The sequence below is a fragment of the Cannabis sativa genome, chromosome 1, assembly GCF_029168945.1.
Source record: "Cannabis sativa cultivar Pink pepper isolate KNU-18-1 chromosome 1, ASM2916894v1, whole genome shotgun sequence".
In the NCBI taxonomy this organism is placed as follows: domain Eukaryota; kingdom Viridiplantae; phylum Streptophyta; class Magnoliopsida; order Rosales; family Cannabaceae; genus Cannabis; species Cannabis sativa.
The window spans coordinates 46123447-46139646 of record NC_083601.1 but is presented as its reverse complement, the minus strand read 5'-3'; the positions used below and the strand labels follow the sequence as shown (position 1 = coordinate 46139646).

Genomic DNA, 16200 nt, shown 5'->3' with positions numbered 1-16200 from the left:
TGTTTTTTTTATTATTTTTGTGCATTTGTGAAATTAACCCATATATATTTGTAAGATATATATATATTCTTACCGTATCTAATACCATATTAATATGGCATTTTACAAGTGATTAGTGATTTTTTATGTTATTTATTAAATTAAAATATTTAAGATTCGATATTATTTCACACCAATAATGATATACCACTTTTTATTATTTTACACCAATATTATTTAAGATGCCCTTTATTATTTCTCATTCTTTTATATAAAGCTAATTAACTTTTTATATTAATTTATAAAATACTACATATATCAAAATTAAGTGAAAATATATTTTATTTGACCCTCTCATCTGGTTCTACCACTCAATACTAAGCTACTTTAAAAGTAGTCACTATTATTATTTAATATATCATATATATTTATTATAAATATATTATCAAACTAACAAAAAAAAAAAAAAAGAAGTTAGACTTTTCACCTTTCGAGAATAGCTAGGCCAATTTTATTTATTTTACTTTAATGGGTAAACAATTTTAGTTGCTTCTGCTACTGCATTGCAGCAAGAATATCAATCGTTGCAGGTTGAATTATTAGCCATTTATGCTGGTCTAGGTGGGATTTCAGCGACATTTTCAAAGTTTCAGTATTGAATTAATCTACTGTCTTGAGACTATCCAATTAATCCAGAATAGGATAGTTGTAGAGATATTGATGGGGTACTGTTTCAGGAGCTTGTTATTTAGTATAGGCGGCTGATGGCTGTGCCTAGGGCCTAGGAGTGAGCAACGGTCGGTTTAGTCGGTTTTTTACACAAAAAAAATCCAATATTCAGTTTTCGGTTTTTATGGTTTTTATCCAAAAATCGACCGACCATTATAAAAATATAAAAAAACCGACCGTTTTAATCCACAGTTTGGACCGAATTTTAATGCATGTATCTCAATTTAAATTAAATAACATATACATTAATTTATTATTATTATTTTTTAACATATATATACGTACGTTTGTCTTATATATATATTACATGCATCACAGTAAAATTATTTAAATTTTGAGAGTTATATATTTACATTATAATATACCTCTTTGTCTTTCTTTGGTGTGATCAACTACCAACTCCAAGTTGGTCAGTCCTTTTTATGGTAAAGAATGCGAATGAAAGAGATATATTTGATATGACCTTTTATTTATAAAATTACCCTATACGTACTAATTATCAGTTATATATTATCTCCAAATTAAAGGACCACTTGATTTTATAATTACCATGATTTGTACTTTTTTTTTAATTAGGATGTGACTAATATTTATCAACTATAAAATGTAGCCTTAAAGTACTACATGTGTTTCTAATAATGATATCACTTTATCATTGCCACCGAAAAAAATAACAATAATAATATAAAAAAAATATTTTTAATTAATAATATCAAATATTATATCGGATATGTATTTGATTTTTTTTTTTTTATGAAATTGAATATATATTTAATTAAATATATATAGTTTGTCGCTTGCGTAAGTAATTAGTACTATTTTAATTTTCAGTCCTTTTTTTTTGCTATAATTTTCAGTCTTTAAACTATTCTACTAAAACAACAAATAGAAAATCTTTAGTTTATTCTCAAATAATTGTTAACTTTTAAATTACAAACATATATAAATCAAATTTTGTAAGAAAATAATAATATATGTCCCTTTCTGCTGACTGTGCTAATTGGTTAATCAAATCTTCATTGATATATATATATATGTATACTAGGTGATTGTTACGTGCCAAGCCACGTAGTGTTAGTTTTATTTAATATTTTAGTTTTTTATTTTAATTAATAATTAAAATAGTATAATTATTTGAACGATTTGTTTTATAAAAATAAAATATGTATCAGTATATTTAGTAAGTAAAACATAGTTATGTTATAATAATGTATGTTATTAATAGTAAAATGTACATATATCTTCTAATTGAAAAAAGTTTTATTATCTCATTTCATATCTAATAATAGATACACAACTATATATTTATAGACTTTCACATTCTTTGCAAATTACTAATAAGCACCAATAATATTTTCATATTCTAATATTTTTCAACCTTTTCCTCTTGGTGGTAAAATTAAAAATAAAACTAAAAATAAGCACAAATATATAAGGTAAATACTAATTACAGTCCATTTCATCTTTTTTTTTTATTATTATTTTTTTAAGCCCAAGCCCAAAAATCTCTAAGCCATCACAATCAATCTTCTTTTATATTATCTTTTCTAGATATTTTATTTATATTTTTCTTTTTTAAAAAATAAATAAAAAAATTATTAATATTGATAGGTTTGTTAGAGAGATATGTGGCTAAGATGATTTTTTTAATTTAAAAAGAGATTATTAATATTTAAAAAATGGTTTATTTAAAAGATTGTTTAATTTTTTGGGTTTAATTATTGGGTTTATTTTTTAACGGGAGATCAAACCTAATCGTTAAATTTAACAGAATAAGTATATTCTGTTAAACCAAGAATGTTAAACCAAGAAATGCCGTTAGATAGGCACTTTTAATATATAAAGATATATATATATATCTCGTCATATTATCATCTCCTCATATACAAAAACAAAATAAAAATAATCAATAATGGCATTAAGTAGTATCTATCATTTATTTATTCATTTTGGAGTACTTATATCTAAATATATATAATCAATATATAATTAATTACTACAATACATATATAAGACATGTCATCACTCTATCATTTTTCCATATATTCTGCATAATTTTCAGCATTATACTCTTATTTTTTTTTTAACAAAAATAAAATATAAATATATTCATATGATTTTTGTCTTAATAGAAATATAATATTTCCATTAATCATGCATGCATATAATATTTAATTAGCCATGCCTCACACACGGACGTTATCTATCAAAAATAAACAAATTATTAATTACAATAATTTCCTTCAATAATTAATAATTAGCAAACAATATGGTTTATCTTTATATAATTAATTATTACCTCTACAATAGCAAGCTATATAAATAATATAAGCTAAATCTTACAATAGCAAGCTACACACTAAAAGAGAAACATAATATTTTATTAACAATATGATAATTCCTGTTATAGATTTCAGTGTGGAAAAGTTGAAACCTGGATCGGAATCATGGATTTGGGCTTCGAAAGAAGTTGTGTATGGATTGGAAGAGTATGGATGTGTGGAAATTATGTACGAAAAGTTTCCAATTGAGCTTCACAATTCTATATTTGATGCAGCCAAACAAGTATTAAATCTTCCCGAAAAAGCAAAAAAACAGAGAGTGAGTGATAGGCCTGGCCCAAAGAGCTATATTGTTGTAAACAATAATAATCATGTTGCAGATAATGATGATCATGATGATGATGATGATGATGATGAAGCTAAAGATGTTCCACCCTTCCAAAACATCGCAATAGATAATCCAACCACTCTACAAGGAGCTCAATCTTTCACCAACATTATGTGGCCTCAAGGAAATCATAATTTCTGGTAAATATATATATATTTTTGTTAACCTTTTTAATTATTATTTATAATAATTTTGGATATATATTTTGGACGTGTTATGATTTGATATATGATCGATAAACAGTGAAAGTGTGATGTGTTTCTCAAAACGGTTAGAAGAAATATATGAAATAGTGATGAGAATGGTGTTTGAGAAGTATGGTGTGGATCAAGGTGATCGATTCGAGTCGTTTAAGAATTCAAGTTTTCACCTATTACGAATGGTGAAATACAAAGTTCGAGAAAAGGGTGACTCTAACGTTGCATTGATTGATCATAGAGACAGTACCATCTTATCCATTCTTCATCAAAATCAAATCAACGGTCTTCAAATCAAAACAAAACATGGTCATTGGATTCCTGTTCTAAAACCTAATTCCACTTCATCTTTTATAGTCCTTGCAGGAGAAGGACTCATGGTAAGTAACTACTACAACTCGTAATTCATTTATATTATTTTAGATTCTGTGTTTTGAAAAATTATGTTGGTCAGGCATGGAGCAATGACAGAGTGCGTGGATGCGAGCATCGTGTGATGTTAAATGACTTAATGGAAATGAAGAATAAGGAGAGATATTCAGTTGCACTATTTACATTTATAAATGGAGTGGTTGATGTTCCTAAAGAGTTTGTGGACGATGAACATCCATTACGTTATAAACCATTTGATCATTTCGAATTCAATCGTTACTATCATCATATTGATTCGCCTGATCATCCCCAACAACCCAATAAGAGTCTTAATCCTCTTATTAGGCGTACTATCAAGACTTTTTGTGGTATTTGAAGATCATGAACATCATCACACATTATTAATTATCATGCTTAATTTTATGATGATGATGATGACTGATCATGCTCAATGTTTATATATATGTGTGTGGTGCACTAATAAAAAATATATATGCATTCATATTTTACGTTTTGTCATTTTTGTATGTAACTTCGTATGGAGTTGTGCTTACTCCAAATAAGACTCGCTTAATTAAATTGAATGTGTTAACGTTTTATGTGATTATATTTGTTTTTTATACTTTTCTTACTACACATATATAAATACTACATGATCATGTTAAAAAATAACACACACTCCAAATACTAAATTGCATATAATTGAGAACATTATGACTCATTGAATGATATATATATATAGAATTAAATCTTAGAGATTGATGTAATAGAGATTGGTATAGTGCAATACTATAAAGGTATAACCTATTAAGTATTCCCTCTCAAATCTAGCTCTGAAACTGAAACAACTTCTTAAATCTAATAGCAAAACCCTAGTTAAAATGAGTCACCTCATCAAACACTTCTTGTGATCTTATAATTAAATATGCATGGCAAAATGTGTTAATATTATAAAATTAAAATTTTAAAACGTTAATTAGTGTGATTTAAACTTGTTATGATTTTAAAAGACTAATCTTATATTTAGAATCATTTTAAGGGGTTTTAATATTTTTAGTGAAAAAGCAAAAAAAACTCAATTTCACAAGTAAGTATTGTTGTGGACATTGTTCCACATAGAATAAATAGTAGAGAATTGAGCCATATATAAGAACATGAACTACTCTACTCATTGTCAATTGGTTTTGAGATGGAACCTCATGATTCTCAACCATGGTATTAGAGCCATATCCCTTGCGAGTAAGTGATCCTATCCAATCCGCACCTATACAGATAGTGATCATGTTCACTCTGATACGGTTTAAGATTGATGGGCAAAAAATAGCCATCATCTTGAGGGGGAATGTTGTGGACATTGTCCCACATAGAACTAGAGAATTGAGCCATATATAAGAACATGGGCTACTCTACTCATTGTCAATTGGTTTTGAGATGGAACCTCATGATTCTCAACAAGTATTTGTGAATTTTAATAACTTTAAACTCAAATTTAGATTTAGAGAATTCTATATGAAAGTTCTAGATTTAGATATGTTGAGGTAGAAGACTCTCAAACTTCTCACTGCCCAAATTCAAGCTTCAACGGCACGACATGCCTATGCAGTGTCGTGGCCCGCCTCCTATTTTTTTGAAAACTATTCTTGGCGTGGATTGAAGACACGAGCCACATCACTCAATGAGCATGTCGCGGCCTGCCTATTATTTTGACAAAATTAGGGCTTTAACCCTAGCACAAAACTATATAAAGATTTTTTTTTACACTTAATTTTGAGAAAAGGACTTCAAGGGACGAAAATCAAAAGCAGAAAGCGGCTTTGAAGACTTTTATCAATATTTTTTCGACAAGTTCTTTTTTCTACTTTATTTTCTTATGTTCTTTATAAAATTGTTGTCAGTTATTTTCAATGACTGTGAATAGCTAACTTTCAATTAGGGTTGTTAATGAAGATTGTTTGACACTTTATTTTAGTTTAATGTAATTTAATTCTTCTCCAATTTTTATGTGTATCTATTTCATTTGCACTTAATTCTTTTTAATTGTCTAATCACTAATTAATTGTTTACTTTCAATACAAAATTTGAGATGTGAGTATTAATTATTATGCTATATCATGTAGTAAAATAGATACATATTTCGATATATGACGATAATACCTATATATGGTTTGTGTAGCATTTAGGATTTTTATGCTTAATGCCTCTTATTTGCTAAATTTATCACGAGAGTAGAAAGTTTGCATATATACATTAAGATTTATATATTTTAACCTGAATATAAGTTTTTTTAGTAAATCTGTTATCACATAAAAATTAAAATTTGAGAATTAAATTATATTAAATCATACGTGGATTCAATCGAAATTAATCATCCTAAGTTTTAATCATTATTAATTTCACTTTATTTATTTGTTTTTTCTTTCTCAGTCGAATTTAAAAACCACTTTTCTTTTTATTGTCACCGAATATAATTATAAATTTAATTATTTAGTACTTAACTGCAGTAATTGTAATATATATATAGTATCGATCTCCCGGGTAATATATATATATATACAGAGAAATGTACTGATGTACGTACCCTCTACCTATTTCGACATAGAATTTTTTAGTCTAATTTTTTTCATATTCGTGTACGTGATAATTATTTAACATATCTTACAAAAATATTTTGAGAAATTCAGAATACTTTATAATATAGAAAGTAGTATTCAATTAATCTATTTTAGATGCGTATAAAATAAAATAATTATACGTGCACTGTTTGAATCTTATTTTTGGCATGTTACATTTATTCAAATTTTTTATAATTTTGTAGGATGTATTAATTAAATAATTATAACGCACATGACCATAAAAAAAATTGACTAAAATATTATTTTGAATACAAAGAAATTGACTAAAATGTTATTTTGGATACCAAAACAAGATGATCAGAGGCCACAATAGGAGTGGAGAGGAGATAGGGCTGTTTGACCAGCCTGGGTATAACAAAAGTCAAGGAATTGGGAATGGTCAAAGGGTTTGAACAACAAAGGATATTGGTCTTCATCAACAAGCTCCTGTGGGGCTTTGACTATGTAACCTGCTTTTGGCATCGAAAATAATCCAGTGGAGTACCTTGCCTCGTTTCCTGTCATCATTACTCTATGATTTGGAGAATGTAATCTACCATTTGACCATGCCTATACAAAATATATACCACATAAACATATATATATTTAGTCCCGGTAATTTTATTATTTATTTAGTTTTAGTGATAATAAAATTAATTTGTTACAACTGATCGTATCTATATATATTATATAAAATAAGTTTATACTTACGTAAAAACAATCTCCTAAAATGACGATGAAAGAGTGAGAAGATGAGGGTTTGGCAGAAAACCATTGGCCATGTTTGGTTTGGACCTCTAAGCCCTCAACTTGGTTCTGATACAAAATACTGCTAATGGTTTTATCTGTGTGAGCCTTCAAACCCAGCTTGGTCTCTTTGGTTTGAGGCCCCTTATATTTCATTAATCGAAGGAGGTAGTTGGTGGAGTCCATGTGTTCCTCCAAGTATCTCTCAACTCCCAAACTCTCCAAAATCATCCTTCTTATTATTCCATCCAACTCCGATAGTTGGTCACAATAAGATTGCATGGTTTCACTGCGCATCAAAATTATATATGATTGTTATTATTATTATGGTATTAACAAAATTTAATTAATTAAATATTTACGTACCAAAAAGTTGGGTTTCCATTATTGGGCCATAAAACACTAGTAAAATTTTGAACATTTTCAGGAATATTGGCATCATCAATTCCCATGCTTTCGTACAAAGGCAGAGCTGGGAGTTGGCCCACATAGCCATGAAACGACATCTTTGAAACGTTTCGTTGTTTGGTTTGTAAAGGAAGATCAAAAAGCTGTTGTACTGCATCAAATAAGGCCTTTCGAATGTTTGTTGGAATTTTATCAAACTGTGCCTCGAAACAACCAAATTCTTCCACTGCTTTGCGGACTTGGCTCCTTACTGTGTTCCACTCCGGTGTACCCGGTTTCAATTCTACATGTTCAACTGAAAAATTAATAATGGGAAGCCTAAGACTGGTTTCGGTTCCCATTAATTAATTACTTATAGAAAATGTATTAGTTATTTCTTTTTAATTAATTGTTTTGGTTTCAGCTTTTTTGGGTACTTCTCTTGGCACATATTTATAAACTTACTACATGCATTGACACATTCACATTCCAATAATAAAATATATATTGAAACCGGTAAACATATTAATTCTGTCTTATATATAACATTGACTTTAATATTATGTAATTAAGATTCATGCCTAATATTTGTTTTAGTTTTTGAGAAATGCTGAAAAAGCTCCTAGTGTTTAACACTTTTTTTTTGTGTTATATTGTTATTGGCCGGTATGATTAAGTATTATAATTTTCAGTACTAACCACCACTAATAGTGATCGTGGTTATCAATGGGGTTAAAAGTAAAATAATTAAAAAATTAAAAAATAGGTTCCACCAACATATATAGTTAAGGTAGCTAGGGTTTGGATTTGCCCTTAACATTTCTCTAAAGGGGAGTTATATTTGCACCCCATAAAATTATGAATACACCCCATTATTAAAAAAAATATAAACTTAAATAATTTTTAAAAATTACTCTTAATATTTTTTTAAAATTTTTTCCTCACATTATTTTATGTTAATTTCAATACTTATTTTGATTTTATTTTTATAATTTTTTCTAACTCATGTATATATTTTTTTATTTTTTTTAAGAAAATTTCATATAATTTTTTATTTTTAATTTTTTTGTCTTAATTTTTAAAATGTAATTTAATTTTGTTTGATAGGTATATTTTTTAAGAATATAAATTGAAAGAAAAAAGTTAAAAATACTTAGTAAAATTAAAGATATAAATTTTATATAAAATAAAAATTATTAAAATGGAGTGTATTTAGAAATTTTTGGGGTGTAAATAAAATTTCCCTTCTCTAAAATTTAATATTTAATTAATGTATTTTTAATATTTGTTGAAAATATAATGATATTAAATTTATAATTACTATAATATAAGTCTACCAATATTTATTATGTTATAATTAAATTATATTAAACTATATGTAGAAGTAGATATAAATGTGCTTTCAACGTGAAGTGTTAACTTGCATCAAGTTATATTACACAACTTAATGGCGCCACCATGATCAAAACAATAAAAAAAATTGTACGATATATTATCAATTCGATAGAGATTTGATGATGATGATGATCAAAAGAAACTGAACTTTTATAAGAATTTTTTTTTTTTAAATTAACTTTTATAAGAATTTAATTGTACTGTGTATGTACTTTTTTTTTTTTTAACAGAAGATCAACTATAACCATGCTAAACACTGAAGATAAGTTAAAGACCCTTTCTGTATAATTGTGACACATTTTAAATTTACCAACAAAAGTATAAATTAGTCACTTTTGTCACCAAAATTAAAAATAATCGTTAGATGTTAGTAAAATAAAAGTTTGAAAGATTTAACTGCAAATTACTCTACTATTAATATTCATCCATAATTTTTTCACTAGATATATAATAGTGTTGTGCTAATTTTCTATTGAAATTGCTATGATATCCATATCTACTTAACAGCCGGTTCTGAAAGAAAAATAATCTTTAAAGGTCGAGTTTAATTAATTAATTAGTACCTAGTGATTACTGCAACTATACAAATGATTTTTATAAATAAAACATCATTTTCTGTATATATTTAATTTAATGCTCAAGTGTACAATTTAATTTGTTTGTTATTATATATTATATATTATTATTAATTATTATTATTATTATTTTATTTTTGTAATTACTTAATAACTGGATCAGCTCCAGCTGGGACATTCTTATATTGATAGCAATTTTAATAAATATTAAAATCGTACAATAATTGATTAGAGAAATAAAAATGTCACGTTTGATTACATAATCTTCCAGCTTAAAAAAACAAAAAAACAAAAGAACGGTTCAATAGTTATGTATAAATTTCTTACAAAATAAAAAAGAGCAGACCTACCCCTTAATTTCTGCATATAATCAAATCTTCATTATCTCACATATTTATTCTATATAAAATATAATTATATTACAGAATTTTTGTTTTAATTGAATTTTTTAAATTTTTAGTTAGAATATCTTAATTACTTAAAAAAATATTTTTATTTATTTTATAATATTATTATATATATTTAAAAATAAAAATTATGTAGATATTTTATATAAAAAAATTAAGGGGATCGAATTACCCATGTATTATTTTTTTAATTTTTTTTTTAAAATTTACGGTTTGAGTTTTTAAAGTAGTTGCAGCGCTAGTTGCAATAGGGGTTTTTGTACGATTTTTTGTTGCAATTTAGGTTGCAACACTAGTTACAATTGAGGGTTTCTATATAGAATTCCGTAAAAATGCAAAAAAAAAAAAAAAAAAAAAAACTATTTTGAAGTGTAAAAATAAAATTTATTCTTTTATTGTAGTTGTACTAGTAATTTAAAGTCAAACTCTTTAAATACTTTTAAAGTTTAGTACGTTTAACTCCCTAGATTAGAAAAGTTAGGATTAAACTCCCCAACTTTTACAATTGTTTTGTTCTGTACTTATTCCGTACACTTTAGTCTGTTAAGTGTCAAATAAACTACCACGATGTACACAAGTATACACGCAACGAAATTTTATTATTCCACCTTATAATAATAATTTAAATATTAAAAAAATAATTTTAAATATTTAAAAATTTTAAAAATCTGAAAAATAATTTTAAAATATTTCTTTTTCTTCTTCTTCGTGTCCACCATTAATCTTTTTCATTTTCTTCTTCATCATCTTCTTCTTCGTTGTTTTTTCTTCTTCGTTTCTCCACAAATGGACACACCATTAATTAATGACGGATCTGGGATCCCGTGCCTTCTCTCTCACTCCACCAGTCTCTCTCTCTTCCCACCAATGATGACAAGCCAAGAGAAGCTCCTTCTTGACGACGACATGGCTTTTAGATATATATGATTTTTTTTTATTGATTTCGTATTTTGGTTTGTGGTATTTGCGATTTCAAATAATGCAGAATCGATTGTGGATTTTTGTTTAGCTTTGTAAAGAAAATTTTAAATTTAATATTTTCTTATTTTTTTTCTAGTGTTTGTTTGATTTAGGATAATAGTGGTGGTGGAGGTGGGAATGGTGGGATGGTAGTGGTAACAGTGGGGTGCATGGTAAAAGTGGTGGTGCATGGTTTAATGGTGGACACAAAAAAAGGAAAAATAAGGAAAAGAAAGAAGAAGAAAAAGAAATATTACATTATTAATATAATTATGGTACCAATGAAATTTTTAATTATTAATATAATTAGATTGCCACCAATAAAATTTTACCGTGTATTATATTTTAAAATAAAATAAAACAATTGTGGAAATTAGAGAATTTAATCTTAATTTTTTTTATAAGGGTTGATTGTGCCAACTTTTAAAATTTAAGAAGTATTAATTGAAAATTTTCTTTAATTTTGACAAAAGATATGAATATGACTTCAAATCAGTTTTTTGTAGAACTTAAATATATAGTAGTGATTTTTTTTATTGTATGTCTCTAGGGAGAAAAAAGATAGTAGAGAGAAAGATCTTATTGTATATGCATGCATGCATATGGAATGACATATACAGGAACATTGACCACTAAATCATTTTGGAAAACAAAAATATTTTTTTTTTATAATAATTTATAAGGTGATTCTACAATATACATCCCTTTTAAAGGGATGTACTGATGTACTTTCTATTTGTTTCAGCATCCAAACAATATTCATGTTCATTATAACTATTTAAGATATCCTACAAATTTTTTGAGAAATTCGAAATAATTTACAATGTAGAAAATAATGTTTAAACAATATATTGTACACGCGTATAAAATAAAATACTCACGCGTGTAACACACTGTTTGAACACAATTTTCAGCGTGTTAAACTTTTCCAAATTTTTCAAAATTTTGCAAGATGATTGGTGCGGAGTTCGATCCCTTCATCCATAACCATGAGGTTTCTGAGCTTGTCCACTGCATCTAGCAAGGGACGAATTCTGTCGTTGTATGAAGAAACGATTGGTGCGTTGATTGGCTCATTTGGGTCGATTTGAACAAGTGCAAGTGATGATGATTCTTCTTCATACTGTGCCTGAGATGATGATGATGACTTCTTCATTGTCAATGCCTTTGTTATTGAAAACAGAGAAAACAGAGGAGAGAGTGTTTTAAGGATTGAGAGAAGTGTGAAGAGATGGAATGGAGAAGGGATTTATATTTATAGAGAGACTTTCGAAAAAAAAAATTATTGAAAGGTTGGAAGTTGATAAGGCTCTCTCTTCATTGAATGTTTAACGTTTGGAATTTTGAAGGATATGATAATTTTGTAAAATTGGAATTGTTGATTTATTATTGTTATTAGTATTAACAGTTAATAATGTGATTTATTGTTAAGATTCGAGATTAATTGGTTTGCTTTTATTGAGTATGATACGTTTTCTAATATCGAAGTAGAGTAGAAGAGTCCCTACTTAACTACGGGTGTTAATAATATAAGAGTGTTGTTATTGGACTGTTGCTTAATACATTCCACATGGGTTAAGGATATTTTTAAAAAATATTACATTAAATTATATAAAATCTTATACTTAACTAGGGAACTAAGCCGCGCTTCGCGTGGTGTTGTTCAACTTTTGTAATCTTCTTATATAATTTAAGTAACACACTGTTTGAACACACGCGTAATATGAAATTCTTCTATTTCTTCTTTTCCTCTCCCTTTCTTCGTGTCTCTTAGCCCAACCACACCACCAGGGCGCCGCCTCAACAAAGATCTCACAACTGTCGGCGAAAAAACTCTCTCTCTAGCATTGACAACACTCAACCCCGACGGCCCAATACCACCACCGAAGGTCTCATCTCTCTCTCTTTTTTTTCTGCCATGTTTTTCATTTTGTGTTTTCTTTTACCATTTTAATATTGTTGTTTGCAGGTATAGTTTGCGGCTATATATAACTTAGATTTGTGGTGCATATAAATACTTACCAATTTTAAATCTACACTTTCACTCTGATCAGTAGTATTTATATAAGGTTTAATTCTTCCCTGTTTTGTCCAATTTTCCCGATTAATAATTAGTTAACTAATACTTATGACATCTACACTAAACCCATTAGTTGAAAAACAAATTTGATTAATCCCGGGCACCTATATAAATTACTTTATACCTTGAAATTTAATTATAATAATATTGCCACATATTAATGTTTAACAAACATGCATGCATGCATGCATATATGATATGTTTTATTATTGAAATCAACATAAAAGTACAATATCTCCAAATGGTGTTACATATATATATGTACGTAGATGGAGAAGATAATTAAGAAAAAACAGCACACAAATCATAATTATAATATATTATGATCATATATATGATGATCACATGCCACAATAGGAGTGGAGAGCAGATAGGGCTGTTTGACCAGCGTGGGTATGAAAAAAGTCAATGAATTTGAAATGGTCAAAGGGCTTGAACAACAAAGGATTGTCTTCATCAACAAGTTCTCCAGGGGCTTTCACTATGTAACCTGCTTTTGGGATCGAAAACAATGCCGTCGAGTACCTTACCTCATTTCCTCTCATCACTACTCTGTGAGTTGGAGAATGCAATCTTCCATTTGCCCATGCCTATACAAAAATAACATATACATATATTAGTCTCAAAATTTGTTGATTAACATTTCTCATAAAATAAGTACTCACGTAAAGACAATCTCCAATCATGGCGATGAAAGAGTGAGATGACGAGGGTTTGACATCAAACCATTGGCCATCTTTGGTTTGAACCTCTAACCCATCAACTTGGTTTTGATACAAAATACTGCTAATGGTTTTATCTGTGTGAGCGGTCAAACCCAGCTTGGTCTCATTGGTTTGAGGGCCATTATATTTCATCACTCGAAGAAGGTAGTTGGTGGAGTTCATGTGTTCCTCCAAGTATTTCTCAACTCCCAAACTCTCCAAAATCATCCTTCTTATTATTCCATCCAACTCAGATAATTGGTCACAATAAGATTGAATGGTTTCACTGCATCCACATTGTATTGTACATTAATTAATCAACATGATTATTAATAAAATTTATAAAAATAATTTACGTACCAAAAAGTTGGGTTTCCATTATTGGGCCATAAAGTAGTAGTGAAAATTTCAACATTTTCAGGAATATTGGCATCTTCAATTCCAATGCTTTCATACAAAGGCAGAGGTGGGTATTGACCCACATAGCCATGAAACAGTTTCTTTGAAATGTTTCGTTGTTTGGTTTGTAAAGGAAGATCGAAAAGTTCTTCTACTGCCTCAAATAAGCCCTTTCGAATGGCTATTGGAATTTTATCAAACTTTGCCTCGAAACAACCAAATTCTTCCAGTGCTTTGCGGACTTGGGTCCTTATCGTGTTCCACTCGGGTGTACCCGGTTTAAGCACCTGTTCAACTGAAAAATCAATAATAGGAAGCCTAATTTCAGTCGCCATTACGTATAAAAATATAAGAAAATCTTTTTAATTGTTTTGGTTTGTGATTTGGGTACGTAGTACTTCTGTTAGCCACTATTTATAAACATATATAATACATGCATTACATTTACATGCATATATGCCATTCTTTTTTGTCATTAATATAAATATATATGATCCATGTATATATGCACGTCACAAGAAACGGACCTTTTAATTTTGTAAGAATTTAATTGTACCATCTACTCATTATTTTTTAAGAAACATCAATTATATGTAACCAAGTGGTTGGCTCTCAAGGAAAAAAAAATGTAGTATTCAAAAGAAAACTATTAAAAAAATACTTATAATTTTAGAAGAAAAAAACCTAGGTTCTAACCAACTATGAAATTTATAAACAGGCTCTTTCAATATTATTAGAGGATTACTGAATAAATAATAAATAAAAGATGATCTATATTAATACATAAATATAAATATTGTATGTTAGTGCACATTCTCTAATCAATGATTGTACGATTAATATTAATCAATAAGACTGTTTGTTATTAGTATTAAAGAATGTTACGTACCGTTATAATCTCATATATATATTATAATCTCGTAGTTAAATTATACATATAATAAATAATAAATACCATTATATATAAAAGAATATTTCGACTAATTATAATTTTTTTAAAAAAATGTTGTAATCCAAATTTTCATATACAACAATCAAATAATTCATATTTATGAACATATATTTATATATTAGGGATATCATTTAATGCTAGCTTAAATGGTTGGATATATATAAATATAAGTATATAAAATAATAGTAATTGATCTAGTATTAACTTCTCAGCCATATGCATGAATGATATTAATAATGTATCAATTTTAAATCACAATTTCTTTTTTAATTACTTATTAATCTTGATGATAGCCCAAACATTTTTAGACACACTAATAAAATTATATCTAGAAATTTAACCATGCACACAACTAAAAAAGGGCTTTTATATAAGTTTATATAGGTCTATTCGACTTTTAATATTTAGATAAAATAGTTTATTTTTTATTGAAAAAATTAAAAATAAATGTCTAAATTGTAGTTGTAGTAATTACATTGTTTTAAATTACTGTACTATCCAGTTATTGAGTATTGAGTTTTTTGACACACTGTTAGTTTTTATCTCATGTGACAAACAAAAAAAGATTTTAAAACTCATTTGGCACTACATAGCATATATTATAATTGCTATTAGATCATTTTCATGTGTATATATATGAATAAAATAAAAATTATTTTAAATTAAAATATCTATATTTTCGTACACTATTATTAGCCTTAATCTTATTATTGCGCCCACTTGAAGATATAAAAATCTAAAAAAATCAAATTATAGTAGTTTATACATATATACTCATCGATGTAATGTGTACGAATATATCATATTTAATTACTACTTCAAATATATACATTATCATTGAGGTATGTACGATATGTAGTGCTCATCAAATAAAATCTCAATCATATGAATTATATATGCATATATAGTGGCCGTCCTATATATATAGTAGTTCTATTATATTAGAGAGTACTTAATTATAACACCAACTCTACTAACTAATTTACCACTTGTATCTGATGGTAGTTATAAGTTCTCTATTATAGTTTTTACATT

The 16200-nt window shown here is 27.4% G+C and overlaps 3 protein-coding genes across 3 annotated transcripts; 1 reads left to right on the top strand and 2 right to left on the bottom strand.

The window, feature by feature from the left end:
* The first annotated feature begins 3055 nt into the window (after positions 1-3055).
* LOC115705303 (deoxypodophyllotoxin synthase) lies at positions 3056-4644 on the top strand. The gene is made up of 3 exons (XM_030632607.2): positions 3056-3518; positions 3622-3955; positions 4030-4644. The coding sequence occupies exons 1-3, from the start codon at positions 3100-3102 to the stop codon at positions 4321-4323; spliced, it is 1047 nt and encodes a 348-aa protein (XP_030488467.2). The 5' UTR covers positions 3056-3099; the 3' UTR covers positions 4324-4644.
* A 1987-nt stretch (positions 4645-6631) lies between these two features.
* LOC115705314 (probable 2-oxoglutarate-dependent dioxygenase AOP1) lies at positions 6632-8189 on the bottom strand. The gene is made up of 3 exons (XM_030632624.2): positions 7673-8189; positions 7271-7595; positions 6632-7129 (listed from the first exon to the last, which is right to left on the bottom strand). Exons 1-3 carry the CDS (start codon positions 8053-8055, stop codon positions 6878-6880), a joined length of 960 nt encoding a protein of 319 aa, XP_030488484.2. The 5' UTR covers positions 8056-8189; the 3' UTR covers positions 6632-6877.
* Positions 8190-13225: 5036 nt separating this feature from the next.
* On the bottom strand, positions 13226-14968 carry LOC115705319 (probable 2-oxoglutarate-dependent dioxygenase AOP1). Its single transcript, XM_030632629.2, has 3 exons — positions 14175-14968; positions 13776-14100; positions 13226-13700 (listed from the first exon to the last, which is right to left on the bottom strand). The coding sequence occupies exons 1-3, from the start codon at positions 14546-14548 to the stop codon at positions 13452-13454; spliced, it is 948 nt and encodes a 315-aa protein (XP_030488489.2). The 5' UTR covers positions 14549-14968; the 3' UTR covers positions 13226-13451.
* Positions 14969-16200: the final 1232 nt, after the last annotated feature.